The sequence below is a fragment of the Alosa pseudoharengus genome, unplaced genomic scaffold (assembly GCF_046254945.1).
Source record: "Alosa pseudoharengus isolate Yale_2024_CS ecotype anadromous, Long Island Sound unplaced genomic scaffold, YU_APseudo_1.1 YU_APseudo_1.1_scf_15, whole genome shotgun sequence".
NCBI classification, from domain to species: domain Eukaryota; kingdom Metazoa; phylum Chordata; class Actinopteri; order Clupeiformes; family Clupeidae; genus Alosa; species Alosa pseudoharengus.
The window spans coordinates 25,509,636-25,526,672 of NW_027468620.1; the positions used below are offsets into that span (position 1 = coordinate 25,509,636).

General features: G+C 41.1%; 1 protein-coding gene across 6 annotated transcripts in view; it reads left to right on the top strand.

The window, feature by feature from the left end:
• Nucleotides 1-14,706: 14,706 nt before the first annotated feature.
• rmdn2 (regulator of microtubule dynamics 2) overlaps nucleotides 14,707-17,037 on the top strand; it is a 41,609-nt gene continuing 39,278 nt past the window's right edge. The window contains exons 1-3 of one of the 6 annotated variants that reach the window (XM_076286023.1): nucleotides 14,707-14,764; nucleotides 15,341-15,383; nucleotides 16,720-16,977. In XM_076286023.1, coding sequence (XP_076142138.1) covers nucleotides 16,729-16,977 — 249 coding nt within the window. In that variant the 5' untranslated portion in view covers nucleotides 14,707-14,764; nucleotides 15,341-15,383; nucleotides 16,720-16,728. Of the gene's footprint in view, nucleotides 14,765-15,107; nucleotides 15,261-15,340; nucleotides 15,384-15,619; nucleotides 15,672-16,135; nucleotides 16,334-16,719; nucleotides 16,978-17,037 lie in introns of those variants that run through there. The other 5 variants (XM_076286024.1, XM_076286020.1, XM_076286019.1 and 2 more) reach the window with 5 other exon arrangements.

The window sequence follows — 17,037 nt, forward strand, 5'->3', positions numbered from 1 at the left end:
CTGGCACGGTCTTCGTGAGGCTACTATGAAGCCAGCAACATTCACTTCTCTAACATTTCACTTTATAACTTTAAGATAATATGACGTGTATGCTAATATGAGATGTAGGCCTACTTCCCCATCGATAATGTGTGAATTGCCATGAATAAATCCTTCTAGGCTGCACTAACAATGGTATGAATCAAACATGCCGAGAACCAAGACAAGATAAAGGGTATACAGCGGTTGCACGGTTACATTCGGTCTCATTCTGTCTCCTCGTGACAGCCTGCAGCCTACAGTCATTCACTTCTAAGCATTTATTTAACATGACTACTAAGATAACATTAGGCCTATGTGTATTTGTAGGTATGTGATATAATACTTTCCCATCGACAAGATTTCCATGAACATAAGCATCTAGTTTGCACTAGAAAGGCTTATGTGATCGGTTGATTACAACTTGCCCAGAACCTAGCGAACTGTTGACTCGTGTGGCAGTCACGGTTACGAGGCCCGGAGAACCTAGCGAACTGTTTGACTCGTTTGGCAGCCACGGTTATGAGGCCCAGAGCCATGCAGGCTCATCATAGTTTGTTTGACTGATTATACTACCACTCCAGTAGAGGCGCTAATACGCGATACGATGAAAGAGTAGCGACGAGAACACTCGAGCACAGCCAATCAAGCCAGTGTTGCTCTGTATGTGAAAACGAATGATGTTAGGAACACTGAGTCGGTTTTTGACGTTTGGCACTCGATTCTCCCGGCTCAGTGACACGAACCGGGTTATTTAACCGACACTTCGGTCAGTTCGTCAACACTAGTTCGCTATCAAATCGTTACATTGGTGTCAGAAGCAACTTTCGAACATGGCCTCCGCTCAGCGAGAGAAGCTGGGAGCGGGAGACTTCACCCCTGGGTGGAGGCCCACGCAAGAGGATCCAGAGAGAGCCCTTGTAAGGGCTACTAAAGAGCTTGAGGCTTTCTATCGTTACCGCCGCCGGAGGAGAGGAGCTATCGCCGACACCTGCCTGCTTCCATGGGAGGAGATCTGGCCAGATGAAGTGGTCGCGGAGAAGATGACTCTGGCCTGAGCGCTGACTCCACGGCGAGCCGCGACGCGTGAGCAGAGCCGAGGGAGTGCGGCGAGGAAGAGGTTCCTAGACGATGGACGGTTGGCGGAGCCGCTGAGGGCAGCGAACTCACGACGGTGGGGCAGGTTTGACGGAAATGTCCTCTGAACTTTTAAAAAAAAACTTTTGGGTGCGTGTGAGAGGCACCGTGCTGTGTGGGCGCCCGTTCTAGTTGGCCTGTTGGCCGGCGCCTTTTGAAAAGTTTGTGTGTGGAGTTCGATAACACGACCATCTCGGGGGTCGTGCCTTCGCCGAGGCCGCGAAGGAGTGGAACGGGCCGGGAACAGAGCAGTACGGCTCTGCGAGATGGCAACACGAGGAGGGACGCCGAAGACGGTAGCTGCAGCGGGAGAGCTCAGCGCGGTCCGGTTGCTGTGGAGTCGGTGCCTGTCTGTCCTGGTCGGCGACTCGACGGAGCGGAGTGGCGTTGGCGCAGCTTCATCTGGCCCCCCTCGAACCCCGGTGCTTGGTACAGTGTCGACGGTTGTAAGGCCACCTAGGGCCCTGTCTGGAGAGGAAGAGTGCCGCGGTGTCACGCCGCGGAAAGTGCAGCCTGAGGGCGGCTGCTGAGAGGGAGCTGGTGACGAGCGGGTCGGCCACGTGGCTGCTAGCACGCCCGTACTGGATTGCTAGCAGCGTGGCGCCCGTTGAGTGAGCTCCTGCGGCGTGCACCCCACGTGAGTTGGCGGTACTGTCGCACTGAACTGAGTGGCGGGCGACGCGCGCCGACGTTAGCATGTGGCTACCTCGTGGGCATTGGCGAGGACGGCAATGGCTTGTTGGGGGAGCTGTGTAACGTCGGCGCAAAAAGACAGTGTTCGCGTTCTCCCGCGCAGGGGATCCTGGGATACGAGAGCGAACATTTGGGGGGTTTATGTCGTTATTCTCCTTAGTTTTGTGTGTAATGTTAGCGTCTTTATTGTAACATGTTTCCCTTTTAGTTCTCCCTCGTGTGTGATCCTTTTTGTGTGGGAGGCTGCGTCCTCCCCTGTATGTGTAGTGTGTGTGCGTGCTTGACCTGCCCTGTTTGCATTGTGTTCTGTGTCTTGGTCTTGGTCTATCTGTGTCCCGGCTCTCGTTCCCAGTGAATAAACCTTTTGATTGGACAACTGTGTGGTTCGCTATCAAATCGTTACAATATGAAGAAAGTTATCTTGTTTGTTGGTTTACATTATCATGACAGCTATGTTTAGCTTAGTTTACCTGCTTGCTAAATCCTCCAGTGCCAGATCAAGCTAGCTATCGCTAGATAAATAACTAGTTTAGAAGTACAGAAATATGACTCTGCCCATCCAAAATCGTTAGGACACACAATCTGACACAATCGTTCTGCAATTTTCAAACAGCTGATTTGTATCTTGCACGAAGACTATTGGATAGTGCTAGGCAAGTTAGCAATTGTTTGCTGTGCAGACATTATGAATAATAAGGTCGTAAAACTTAACACCGCACACCGCAACATTTTTTTCCTCGCTTTGTGCAAAGAAAAACTATAAATCGTGTGTCCTTCATTGATAAGGATACTGAGGTTACTTACTTTATGAGCAGGCAATGGTAGTCTGAGCGCGATCCAGGATCCAGATCCGGCCGCCTTGTTTTCTCGATCGATTCGCTCGACGTGCACACATACAAATCGTTTTGCTCCTATTATATCACCTAGCCAGGAGCAAAAGTATCATCACTCATAGAAGCAGATTCGAGCACTTGTATCAATTGACTTGTAGTCGTGCAAGAAAATCAAAGCGTTCTGTAGATTTTTATTAATGAGAAATTATTTCACAGATGCACAACTTCGGATGCATTAGTTCACATTTGGGTTTACAAATGCACTAATGTTGTGCATGTTCTCAGATTATGAAACACGGATGTGCAAATGTGTTTCGCACCAACTGCGCTGCAATGATTGGAGCAAAAGTGTCGAGTGCGTGACTCTTGAAAGTTGTGACTCACAGGATAGGATTTGTGTACCTGTAAAAAGGATTTGTGAACCCGTAGCCCCTATTTTGTGTTAACAAGATATAAAAAAAATATGTACAACTTCAACTTTACTGTTACACATTTATGACTTTAGTGTGCACATGCAACATCTGCAGTTAAATCTGCTCGCCACTTTTGCACCCAATATACCTTCATAATTTGAATGCTAAACATTTACATACTGTTTGAAACACAAATGTCTAAATTTGAACTTCTAGCACTGTCACACACACACACACACACACACATACAGAGGCTTTTTGAGCATGCAGAGATCTATAGCAACTTGACTAAGATATTGTCTGCACACAATACAACATTTAGGTAACGGCTGATAACTAGAAAATGTAATTTCGAGGAAATTACCAGTGCATGAAAATATAAACATACTGTATATTAACATAAAATGACAAACAAACTTTTGTTTGGAAACAGTTGGCAGGAGCCATAGTTGATAACAACTGACAGTTGAAATGGCTGAACAGTTAAATAGTTGAGTAGTTTAAATAGTTAAATTATGTAATAGTGAATTATTGTAGTGAGGACATTTATTTTGAAACAGTTGTGGGCAGAGGAAATAGTAGTCTTAAGAGAGCCAGATTGTATGCTTAAAGCCTGAGACAGAGTAAATAGTTTAAAAGTTGAATGTAGATAGTGTAATGGATGTTGATAGACAGAAAGTTGAATGGATGTTGATAGGCAGATTGTTTAATGGATGTTGATGGATAGTTTAATGGGTGGATGAGTGAATGGTTTGAAGAGGATGAATGGATAGAAAGTTGGATGGAATCTGCCTTATATCCATGTAGAATGGAGAGACACAGAGAGAGTTGGCCTAGTTAAGCAGAAAGCAGTTGATACAGTACAGGTGCAATCAGTTTAACTGGCCCTTTGATGGGTCCTAGTTGAGCAGCTGGAAGTTGATACAGGTGCAAATCAAGTTAATTAGTCCATTGTGATGTCATAGTGCTAATGCAAAATTTTCATGCACTGTAATAAACAGGCTACACACAGCCACTGTCATCAGAAAATGTTATTTGCATATAGGCCTATGATACCAGTCAACAAGGCCAACTTAGCTGAATTTGGTATAGGTGCAGCCCTACTTTGCATGACAATCAGTTGATTCTATTAGATAACCACAATATTGCTTGTTTTAGGTAAAATCTAAATAAAAAACTTCACCGGGATAAAATAATCATGAAAATCCAGATCTCCAGTCTAAAAACAAAAAGTGAGACCAGCTAGTATGCCTACATTTAAGACAATGCAAACACACACACACTTCCAACAGTTGAAAAAGTTCAGAATTACAGGTTGTGGTCAGGCAATGAGGGCCTAAGTATGAATACATGTTAACAATGACACTGATAACACACTACAGTAGAGATTCCAAAGTTTATCCCCAACATAAAACGCCTGAATAAATTATCAGAAGCATTTATGTGCAGTCAGCCTGTCATAAAAGAATGAACACCTTCCCTTAATGCACACTGTGATGTCTCATAAAATCAGAAAATGTATTGAAGGCTTTTTTCTCTAGCCCAAGGCTATTTCTTAGAGTCTCATAAACTGTAGTCATGGCTACATATTCAACAAAAACGAATTCATATTTTTGTAATTACATGGTTTATGTCTAATGTACAATGGATTCTTAAAGCTCTTTAAAGCAGGCTGAATATTAAACATCCGTCAGTATGTTTTTCTAAGCATTAGTCGGAACAAATCCACCTAAATTCTTACCTCCCGTGCTTTTGTTGTTTTTACACCTACAGTAACTGAACACAGGCCTATTTCCTCCATCACAGGTTTATGATGATTAGTGTCAGAGCTTGTTATTGATTAAAAGGATTAACATCAGCCTGGTAATTAGGATCCTTAAAAGTTGATAATACAGAATTGGTTTGGATGCAGGGTACAAAAAGAAGCCAAACAATACATCTTTAAAAGATAAAGAATATAAAGACAATCCAGGGAGAATATGTCAGGAAATGAATGCACAGAGGTCTTGCCAAAAGATACATGAGTGGGTACAGGACCAGAATAAATTATAAGGTCCTCTGAAGCCAGTTGACCGAGAGAACAGTCCACAGCAATGTCCTTCTTGAATCTTTGCATAAAAGTCTTGGAAGGGTAAAAGCGATGGATCATTTTAAAAGACACTTCCTTAATCTTATTCGTAATCAAATATCTAGAAGGTAAGACACCATATTTACTTTCATTCCTCTTCCATTCATGTTACTGTGAGTATGTGGGACCAACAATGACATCTTGTGACTGGTAACATGGGTATCCAAAGAAGGAAGAAGGAAGGCAATTAAAGTAGCTTGTGTAAAACATGCATGACTCAACTTCTTTTTAAAGAGACTAACGAACCCTCTTTGGCTGGCTTGTCCAAATTTGTTGTGCACATATCCAAACCAAAGTCTGAAGTTTACAGAAGCTAAGCAGACAGTGCACCCTTAACAAAAAAGGTATACTTCAAGTTCATTTTATCAAGTAAACATAGGTGTATTTGAAGTATAATTCCCAAGTTAACTTTATGTAGCAAGTTTGCTAATATAAATGTGCTTGTGGTATACTTGTAAATTTACTATTTTAATCCTTTTTCGGACTAAATTGGCCCACTTTTAAGTTTGTAATAGTACTAGTGAAGATACTTGTTATTCTAGCTCATTTTTAGTTCATTATAGTATACTTCAAGTATTTTAAGGTGTAAATGTAATAAACTTTTATGTGCATTACAAGTGAACTTATTGGTGTAGTTTACTAATGGTAAATGGACTGCATTTATATTGCTTATTTATGTTATTTATATACTACATTTATCGCATACACACCAATGGCGTAGGCTTCCATGCAGGGCACCAACCTGCACATCTAGAGCACTTTTGGGGTTAAGTGTTTTTGTCAGGAGGAGCTCGAACCTGCAACCTTCTTCTGGTTTCTAGACGACTCCAGTATATTAAAGGAAACAGGTTTTTTTACCTTAAAGGTATACTATGCAAGATTTGTACCTTAATACAACCTCTACAAAGCCAATTTGATGGTAAACAAACTAGGGGAATGGCTAGTATAGCCATAGAGCATAGCGGGTCATCACCGAGAGAACATGCAACTTCAAGAATTGCCAACCTGAAGACATCTTGCGAGAATTGTGAAAGATTACCTTATCAGTAGATATAGCTCTTTGGAGATAGTTTTTACAATCACTAATTTAATGGCGCGATTTTGTGATCAACCGCTGGGCGCAAAAGCGTTGTTCTTATGTCTCTTAATCATGGGTGTGTTTTGGGCGTAACAACTGTCATTCCCTTTAAAGCAACACCATAGGGCCCTATCATGACATTCTAAAGTGCATCGTCACTCGTCAAAAGTCTATTCAAATTTAGTAGGATGTTCAGTTCACATTGGGAGGGTTTTCGTTCTCAAAAGTGGAGCGCATGGCGTAACAAGGTGTTCCTAGGTCTTTTAATCAGTCATATGGGTGTGTTTGGGGCGTAACATCATTTTAAACCAATGAGAATGACATCTGCCATTCCCTTTAACGGCGCAACGCGCGATATGTCAAATAAATGCATCGGTATTTTGGCATTCAACGGCGCATTTGAAGGAGGCTGCTTGCGAGACCGTATGGAATAGTCATTCTTAAACCATGCTTTACTAAAACCTAGCATAGCCTTCACGCATTTGCACTCGTCTATTATTTGAACTCATTGGCAAAGTGAAACTAACTTCACCAAGGAGTCAGTCAACGACAAGACAGTTATATGCAGTTACTTTCACTATTGACTGACAATGGGTTACCATCGAAAACATAGGCTGGAAAAAGCAACACTTACCCTAATGTTGCTCAAATGACTGAATAAAACAACATTTATCCTGCAGAGGAGTTGCTTATATCTCGTGACAGTGCGTCTTCAGCTGTGCTCCATACGTGTCTCTCGCCTCTCCCCTAATCACTTTTAACCGTCATTACCAATTTGCAAATGATGGTGAATAACTACTCATCATGAGATGTACAGTATTTCGTAATATCTTTATTCTAATTATGTTTACCATTGTAATCGTGCAATTTGTAATGCTTTGCATGGACGTGCGCTGGTGTGCGTTCATGAATGATAGAAGGATGGTGCGTGCACCTGCCAATATGACTGTTGACATGCGCTCTTAAAATAGCATATGAACAACTCGCCATTGACTTCTGACCAGGTTTAGGTGGTGTATGATAGCGATTTTTAGACAATGCGCCAGGTCCCTCCCTAGGTTGTTAATTGCCACACCCCTGGGCGCAATGCTTAAAATATAAAGGTGCAAAATAACGAATTCAACTTCGCGCCAGTGAATAACGAACTTTACGCCATGCGCTGGTGACCGAAAATACAGCCCAAAGAGTTTTTTGTACCTTAAAATAATGTTTCCAAATTCGTTTCAGTCGTTCATCAACTTGTAACAGGGTGCATTTGCATTTGCTTCGTGGCCCTCTATCGGCTATAACCGCACTATGTAAGTTTGCCAGATTGGGTAGCGGATCTGTAGTTCAATGGAATGAGACATAAGAAACTACAAATTTGACTTGCATCTGATGTCGCAATACATCGTAGGCTAGCCTACTTTTTTTTAATAAATCATGCAACATTTTCTACCTTGTCTGTGGACATCGTTATTTGCAAAGCCAGTGCTGGATAAACAAATAGCATGTGTGCAACAGAGGGAAAATTCTTTGTGTGTTTTTTAACAGCAAGCGGCGTAACTTCAAACAGTGCATCAGTATTTTGATAGTCAGCAGCACATTTAAAGGAATCTTCTTGCACGCGAGACCATATGTAGGCTAACAGGGATTCTACTAAGTCCCCCCAAACTACCTGTTTGTGACTAGCAAAGTATAACCTAATGCAGTGTTTCTTAACTGGTGGGTCGGGACCCAAAAGTGGGTCGCGGAACCGTTCTGGGTGTGTCGCACAGCTTGTGGTTAAAAATAAATTAAAAAATCGGCAATTTAAAATGCTGCCTTATCAGATCTAATGTTGGACCTTTATTTTTATAAACTTTATTCATAGCCTACATATCAGTCATTTCCATGGCATGGATATAGACAATGTTTATGTGACAAGTCATGTTAGACATCATTTTAGTGGTAAAGGCAAGTAGGCTGCTACTCTGAATATTTGAAGTACCCTACAGTAGGCTCTGATATGGATTCACTTAAACTGAGGACAAAATAGGACAGAAACCCCATTGTGTGGTGTGCAGTAGATGGCTGGCACATGAGAGCATGAAACCATCAAAACTAAAATGCCACATGGAAACAAGGCATCCCTGTCAAAGTCATACCTGTCGAGTACTTTGAAAGGTGACATCAAGAGTTGAAGACTTCACAAATGTAGGCTAATGCCAAACATCTGCATGTTCCAAACAAGTAGGCCTACAGGCACTTCGCTTGTCTTACCATGTAGCTCACCAAATCCATTGGTTTGAACGCTAAAATATATATATCTGGGTCGCGACTTTATGAACATGGGAAATTGTGGGTCCCAAAGCCAGACCACTTAAGAACCACTGACCTAATGTATATGTATCTGCACTCGCCTATTATTTGAACTCATAGGCAAAGTGAAACTAACTTCAACGTGGTGTCATAGTCAATGATGAAACAGAGGTTGTTCTTGGTCAGTGGTGTAATGATTTTTAGAGATAGCGATTTTTGGATCATGCGCCAGATCACACCTTATGTCATTAATTGCTACATCCCTGGGCGCTAAATCCTTACTTTATTGAGCGTAAGATAAGAATAAGCCTTCCGTCACGCTTTACGCCACCTTGCACCGGGTGCACCATAGGGCCCAACATTTCCAAAATATTTTTGATAGCACATAGCCTACCCTCATAACATGACAAACGACACTTATACCATTGTCTGAGTGGCCCTCTGTAGGCTATTACCGACCTAGCAACCCTAGCAACTTTCTAGTCTTCGGAAATTATGTTCATACTTTGTTGCAAAGGATATTTGCATATAAATGCATATTTAGTTTGTTGCGCTTCTCAACCAGAAGGGGACCCCCGAGATAAAATCTAAATAGGCCTAGATTAGCCCTTGACATCAAGGGCGTAGGTTTGGTCTCAGCTTTGGTAGGGACACATCCACAACTCCTGTTGTCACGATACCAACATTATTGTTTCAACCAATAGCAAGTGAAGAATCTCGATTTCGATACTATTGCGATTTTTTAAAATTTGATTTGGTTTGTGTGATTTGTGAGATCATTCACATCAGTGGCAATCATAAAATTTGATTGACCCTCCACACATAGAAAGTGATGGTTGTCTTAGGTTTCTTTTTCATATTTTGGAATTCATATAAACTATACATTTATATTGATAATTATTTATAGTATTTTATGATCTACATGATTACTAATAGCTAAACATATTTAGTAATTTGATTACATCATATTGATATTTAAATTATTAGGCTACACTTGTCTATATCATCACATTTGGTGTGTAAATCTAATTGAGTCACTTTAAGAGGAACGTGAATGCTGAAAAATAGTTTCGCAAGTGCAAGGATATGTGGATTCAATTCAGCATGTTTGCTATGTCATTAGATAAAATAAATGTTAAACAAACTAACAAGTCAAAGAAAATCTTTCTGGGGTGAGATCATAGAAGAGATAAGTGTCTTACAATGTTCATTTCTGAGTATGGAAATGCACCAGTTTATCTTTTATATCTTTGCATTGTGCAGGCTACATTCACAAATTATACATTGGCCTACATAAACAGAATATAGGAACAGGAAAATGTATCGGATCCATTGTTTATTGCGACTGCGAGATTGGTAGCCCAATTAGCCTAACATAAGGTGACCAGATTTCTGAGACAAAATCCGGGGACATTTTCAGTTGAGAAGCGTAAAACATGTAATATTTTAATCTTTGTCAACTTAAAACGGGGACAATGTCCCGGGCGTCACTAGAGCTGCACTAGTCCACAATCCTCCTAGGGGGGTTCGGGGGCATGCTCCCCCGTAAGAAAATTTGGTATATTTTAACGTTTAAATGCATCAATCTGGTGCACTTTGAAAAGAAATTCAGAGGTTAGACTTCATTATCTATGGATGGAAATATTTGTGCTGTAGCCTAAACTTGCACTTCAGAATTTTAACCATGCACATACAGGTGGAATAATTATAATATTGCAGTAAGTTATGATATTGCCCAACCACAAAGCATATTTTCTTTAGTTTCACAGTTAAAGGTCCAAAATAGTATTGGCTACATTTCAGCACTCCATAAAATTATATCCTAGTGGCCTTGTTGTTCAGATAGTTAATTAGTTAGTTATCTTGGTCATTGTAATGCCTATCTTCTTTTTTTCAGGACAGTCTGTGATCTGAGAATGTATGATAATATTTGTCTTAGGTAGCCTAATAGGCCATGTGTTGTCAGTCTTATATCAAGAAAAAATAACTCTCGTCTCATGATTTTTCTTTCCTTTATATTTTTGTCACTAGGAAGCATGCAGTAGAAATATAGGCTACATTGACATCAGTGATGGTGACTTATAGCCTATGTAGGTCCGTGCGGCACACCCTTATTCAACATGACTCCTAACTTTGGTTGAAAGATTACAGAAGCTAGCTTAGCTGTGACAATATCCTGGGTAATATCCTAACAGCTAATGCTATTTTACACAGTAAAATCCGCATTTGAAAGCCTGGTCACCAGTTGCCAGTTTGTATGGCTAATTATTTTGCCTAGACTGCAATGAATTAAGCTTCGTATTTAGGGGTGGCAAAGCTGATCTACAAACCACAAAAATGGGCAAACATGTACATGGTGAAGGGCAAAGGGAATATCACAATGTTTTACTCTGGCCTTTTTTGGATAGGCTATTGGCAGACAGCCCTAACTTACCGTTGTCTTTGACACACCCGCTCGCTTGACTGCCGGTGCAAACAAGTACAGTAGCCTGTGCTTACTGCTTTGACACTCTCCGTGCGTGTAGGCCTACTGTAGCGTGCATGTCAGATAACCCTTCCCCCACCCCCTCTGTTTTTCAGCAAATCATGTGACGACGTTTCTTGTACTGTTGTGCTGGCTGTCGGAATGATCAGCAGCACAAATAAGTTCGCTAAAATATTGGTGGGGACAATTTTGTCATCTTAAAATATTGATTAGGACTAGTCCTTAGCGTCCCACCCTAAATCTACGCCCATGCTTGACATCCCCGATACCACAGCGCTACATAGCACTTGGTTTTCTCATCTTGAAAGTTGTATTTACTCAATGGAAATGGTAAATTAGTCAGCTTCTTGTGCGAGATTAAAATAGAAGCATGTTAAATTATCGTTAGGCAGCAAATGTTCGAAATGTGTCAGCTTGAAAGGCTCATGGGAGTTCCTAAAATATTATGTACACTGTAACTTTGCCTTTTTTTCCTTTTATCTGTTCTGATTTTTTGCTCGAAATGATATGCTGTATGATTATGAGTCACGTAGTAGCTCGCTAAGGCATGGTCTAAAACTCTTTATTTAGGCTACGGATTTTTCCAGCAAGCTAGGCCTACCTATAGCCTAGACCAATACAACAGTAGGCCTACACTTCCATAAACTTCCTTTCGCAGGGCAGGGCACAGCCTTTTGATTTTCGCCAAATATTCCACAGGCTATTGTGACAGCAGTTCAGAAATGGTTACTCGTGGTTACATGAAGATATGGAGCGCTCTAGAATCGAGTTAGTATCTTAGACATCTTTGGTGTCATTGTCTGCAAGGGTGAACCGCGGCCATGACCTCCATCAACTTGGCGCAACTACAACTCATGAGGCAAGTAGCAGCGACTCCAGACACATCACCGATGTACATGTAAACAACGTAAGTGCGCCATTTGTGTATTTGAAATAATGTATATTTTTAAGCTTTGGTGGTATAAGTTGATATTCTCTGCAATTTGCGTGGAAAATGGTGTGTTTGTTCTAACCGAAGAGGTGATGCGTACGTCGCATCATCAGTAGGCTAATTGACGTTTCTTGTGATGCGTGTGTGAGCATTACATCTCATTTCTCATATCTGCCTCTCCTTAATTCCTCCATCCTCCTATCATTCCTTCCTCGTTTTCTTCACAAAATGAATTAGAAGGAGGGGCTAGGATAGGAGGAAGGATGGAAGGGAGGGAGAGAGGATGGACAAATAGAGAAAATATCTGCACCACCTTGACCTGTCAATGACCTGTCATCTTAGCATGCTTATTGAGGAATTGCAGTAACAGTCTGTTCTAGTATCTCTCATAGGCTTAGCTTACAGTATGTGGCAGCATTAATGGAATATTTGTCATACTGTAGGCTGGAACTAGCCTATCAGTTTGCTGTTTATTTCTCCCTGTAATTGTTTTATAAGTGTGAAACAGGTGTCTGTTATTCTGTAACCCATTGAAACCCATTTGTCCTGTGGTCACAGATTGAGAGTTAGGCTACACTTTCAGGCTTTTGTGTAACCTGACAACTGTTACAGTGCATGCTTCTGAGAATGAAGTGAATTAAACTCATGCAGTACTTCCTCGCCCACCTCCCCCACAACCCTGCCCCTCAACACACTTTAAGCAGAGAAGTCTATGCTGGAGCCGCACATTTGCTTTAAGAGAGATGGCCTCCAATCTGAAGGCTTTGACCAAACAAAAAGTGAGGCCATGGCTGGATGCATGGCTGTTATCAGACTGATCTTCCCCAGCACAGAGGGGTGGGAGAGGTTGAGCCCAAGGCTGGCGGCCTGTTGTGGGTGTTCCTGCGGCTGGGAGCATGCAGGCTGTGGGCCGGGAACAATGCGCGGTACTCCAGGAGAGGAGGGCACTGAGAAAACGGCACGTAGCCATCAGCCCACTGCCCGTGGGAACTCCCCCGCATCCACCACGGTTTCTGGTTTCCCCCACCATCTATTCTCCCTTTTCCCCTTTGATAAAAGAAAAAAAAAGTTGCTCTGCTATAAGGAAATCGAAAGTATGATTTAAAACAGTGTTCAGGGTAATTTCACACCTTCTGAATGACATTTCTTAAACATATGGCATGGTGTTTCAGTGTGTAGGCTTGAAATAGGGTGGCGTGGGCACTGAATAGATTGTTCTTTGTGATAAGATGTCTGAAGACGTGACAAAATGAATATGGTAGCTGAGAAAAATCAGAGCCTTTTGGGATTTTAGAAGTCACAGGGCTACTTAACCACGTCTAGATCAAGGGCAATGTTGATATTTTGATGAGTCCTTTAAACTCTGTTCAGTCCCCTATTTATTAATTCATCTATTAATCCCCTTAAAGAGCTGGAGCAACCAAGGTTATTTACTAAGTGTTACAGAGCTTAACAAAACTCAGACTTGGTAGCATCCTGTTTGACGAGATGTACGCCTGTTAATGTTACTGTTGAATTCAGTAAGACAGACAATTTAATATCCGCTGAGAACCTGAATGCAAAGATTAAACAACTTCCAATGTTGAAATCGTAGGTGATGTCCATTTTAACAAGGTACAGGTAAAACAATATACCCATCCCTGTATCAGTATTAATTTTTTCATTTGAATTGTGAAATGTATTGATTCATATAGCCAGTGCTTAATCAGCTTTCTTTCAGTTAGGCATGACAGATACCCATGTAGTATCTGGTTTTATGGACTGTTAAAGAATTACATCAAGCTTAACAGGATAAGTCTCTTATCATGTATGAAATCAAAATGGTCACAGGGGTTGGGTCTATTGGAGTCAATAGAGTAAGCCTCCCACACAGAGAGGCATGTCTGTTCAAGCTGCCTTTGAGAGCTAGTGTGAAAGAAAAAAACTTGTTGATAAAGCTGAAAGAAATAGGCTTAGCATATCAAAATTAATTCAAACCACATGCACATCCATCCATTTTCTCATAATATGAAAAATAATGGCCTTCAGTTCATTTCAGTTTTTCTTTCAATTTTCTTGCATATGGCCTTTCCAGTAACTTGACCAGTCATAACATCCCTGTTGACTTGCATCCTATTTGAAAACCTGGCTTGACTTTGTGACCGTCAACAATTAACAAATATATATTAAGTTACTAATAAGTTACTTTGAACAAATGAGTTTTAGCTGTCCAAGCTGTTCTGCTCAGAAAATCCTGAATTCCAAGGCTCTTGTACGACAGTTTGTGTAGTACATATAGACTGAACATAATTTTGCTTTGAAAGTGCATTCCCAAAGTATTGCTGTGTTTTGTCGTTGTTGAAAATGGAATCAATAAAAAGCACAAAAAGAAAACACATGCACTAAAAATAATTTGCATATTTGTACGCTTTTTGTATATTTTTTTGTCATTTGAATATTTGCATATTTTTTCTACACACCTGCTGAACCAGTCCACCAAAATCAGCATGTCTCCTTTGACATCCAAAGTAAACTCTTTGAACTTATTAAATCTTTTCAGAACCAGAAAAATACGCATTTGTTTTATTTACTTTTCATCAGCAAATAAGTATGAACACCATAGATGTCCTGTTGTGTTTGGGAAAGGAAAGACCGTGAAGTGTGGACTGACAGCATAGTTCAAGGTTGATCAGATTATACTTATTTATGCACTCCTCTGCAGTGCCTTAGCCAGTGCAATGACAAGGGGACAGTCAGGAGTGAGGAGTACATTTTCAGTTCCAATTTGTGTAAGTTGATTTACTTTTTTGGTCTATTTTAACACAGTTTGTGTTGCAGTTCCATCAAACACTGAGACATATTTGAACTAGTTTGATCCTATATGGAAGTTGGCTTTCTCTGGGATTTGTCCCAGGATTAGTGAGTTTAAGACACTTTTTCTGCATGCTCCTGCGTGTCAGTAAATATTCTGTTTATTTTAGCCTTCCTTCTAAGAAACTGGTGGAATAACTGCTTTTACCAGTATGTGTGTGTGTGTGGCCACAGACATCCTGTGATGAAATTAGACAAACTTCCTTGTAAAACTTACTCCACTTCCTTATGTAAAACGAATCCCATATAAAGAGCTTTAGTTTGATGCTTACAGTCCTATATATTTTGCAATTTAGGCCTAGGCCTAGCCTATAGCCTTCATCAATGTCAAAAAGACATAATATTTTTACTCATTGTAAATATATGGCAATGCTGATCTCACATCAAAGGATTAGTAGAAGACCTGTCACAGAGGTATTTCACTCACTGTTTTGCTGTTTAAGAGAAGCATATGGTTAATGAATGATAACGATGAACTTTGCCTCTTTGCTTAGTGGTTGGTGTTCCAGCTTAACCCAGGCAACTTGCAATTTATTGGTAAGAATATCATACTAACGCTTACATATTTTCTCATAGTTACAGTTAAGTTAATGTCATCAGTAAAGCGTTTTGTCGTGTAATAAAAGGCTTTCTGTTGAAATGGAGCACTCAAACAGTGATATGCGGAATCACTTCATCAACATCACAGAAAGTGATGATATTAGAGTGGTCTAGGAACCATTTTTACATAGCACGTGCTTTACTAACGGAATGTTTTTAGTGTAGCACGCGAGCTGTCAAACACCGCCTGAGTGTTTCCCTCTAAGGACTGCGCTTTTACACGCAGTAAGGCTTTTCTTCTACTTGTTTAATCAAATAGTATGCTAGTTTAAAATTGTTTGGATAGTAGATGCCTTAGCCACACCAAAAAATAGATGTGACAACATTACCTGAGAGTTTGTCACGTTGGGAACTACTCACCTTCATGTAGCCTATGTCATGTGTGTGTTCGAGAAGGTGTAACGTTAAGGTTAACATTAAACCCGCTTTAATTATGAATTAAAACTGTAAAATACTACATTGACGTAAAGTCATGCTTAATTTCCATTTAGCAGCTACACTGAATTAAAAGCCATCTGCAACACGCGGCGACGGATAAGTCACCCCGATACTACGGTACTAGGCCTACTACCTACCTGTCTGGTTAGTTTGAGTAGCAGCTAATCCCATTAAGCAGTGTTTGTCACACCCTGGAGAGATTGAGAGGACACGGCAAGTATAGCAAGTTAATCCAGCTATGTTTACCCAAGTGAACTAGCTAAGTAACGACGTTACTTACAGTGCCGACTTTCTCTTCAGTAGCTGTGATCGTCGCCGTGATGGACATATTGACATATTAGGCTACTTGTTGTACACTTTCGATAGCCTAGTTCTACCTAACTAGCCTTCCAGTCAAAGTAGTTGAGGCCATGTATATCATCTCTGAGCATGCATGGATAAACGGCAGGGTAAGGTCATTCTGTCGTTCAGTTGTCTTGAAGTTCTCTTGACCCAAACAGACTTCAACATAATTTAATTGGGTTGTCAGTTGAACTTTTCAGTGAAATTGTAACTTGAAGAAAATTATTTAAAAAGTAAAGGATTTCTGTTTAGAAACAGTAGAGTACAGCAATTGTCAGATTTGCTATCACCCTTGCGAATCTCTTTATTCATTCAAATGTATGCATTGCAAGGTAGTGCAATGCATACATTTGAATGAATGAAGATACTCAAGGGTGATATGCAAATCTACTGTATCAGACCCTTAGACTGGTGCTTTGACTGACAAATATCATGACATGAAAAGTAATGGTGATGCTCAAATTTGTCTACTACACCATTTCTTCTGCCCCAGGTTTTGGGGATGTCTCAGTCCGACAGCAGAGGGCTGGTGCTGGGGGTCCTGGCAGGGGCAGCAGGCCTGACCCTGGCTGTGGTGTGGTACCAGAGTCGCAGGGCCAGTGCCGGTGGCCGAATGGTCGCCCAGGAGCTGTACCTGAACAGCAATGACCGGCATGTGGGAGCCGGCATGAGCGTGGCTCTGGCCGGGCAGAGGGAAGTTCTGGACCGTCTCGGAGCTCTGATCCAGTGTGTGTCAGAGCTGAAGGATGAGGTATGTGTGTGTGTGGTTGTGTGTGGATATACATTGGGATTTGGTATTTACTGCAGCATA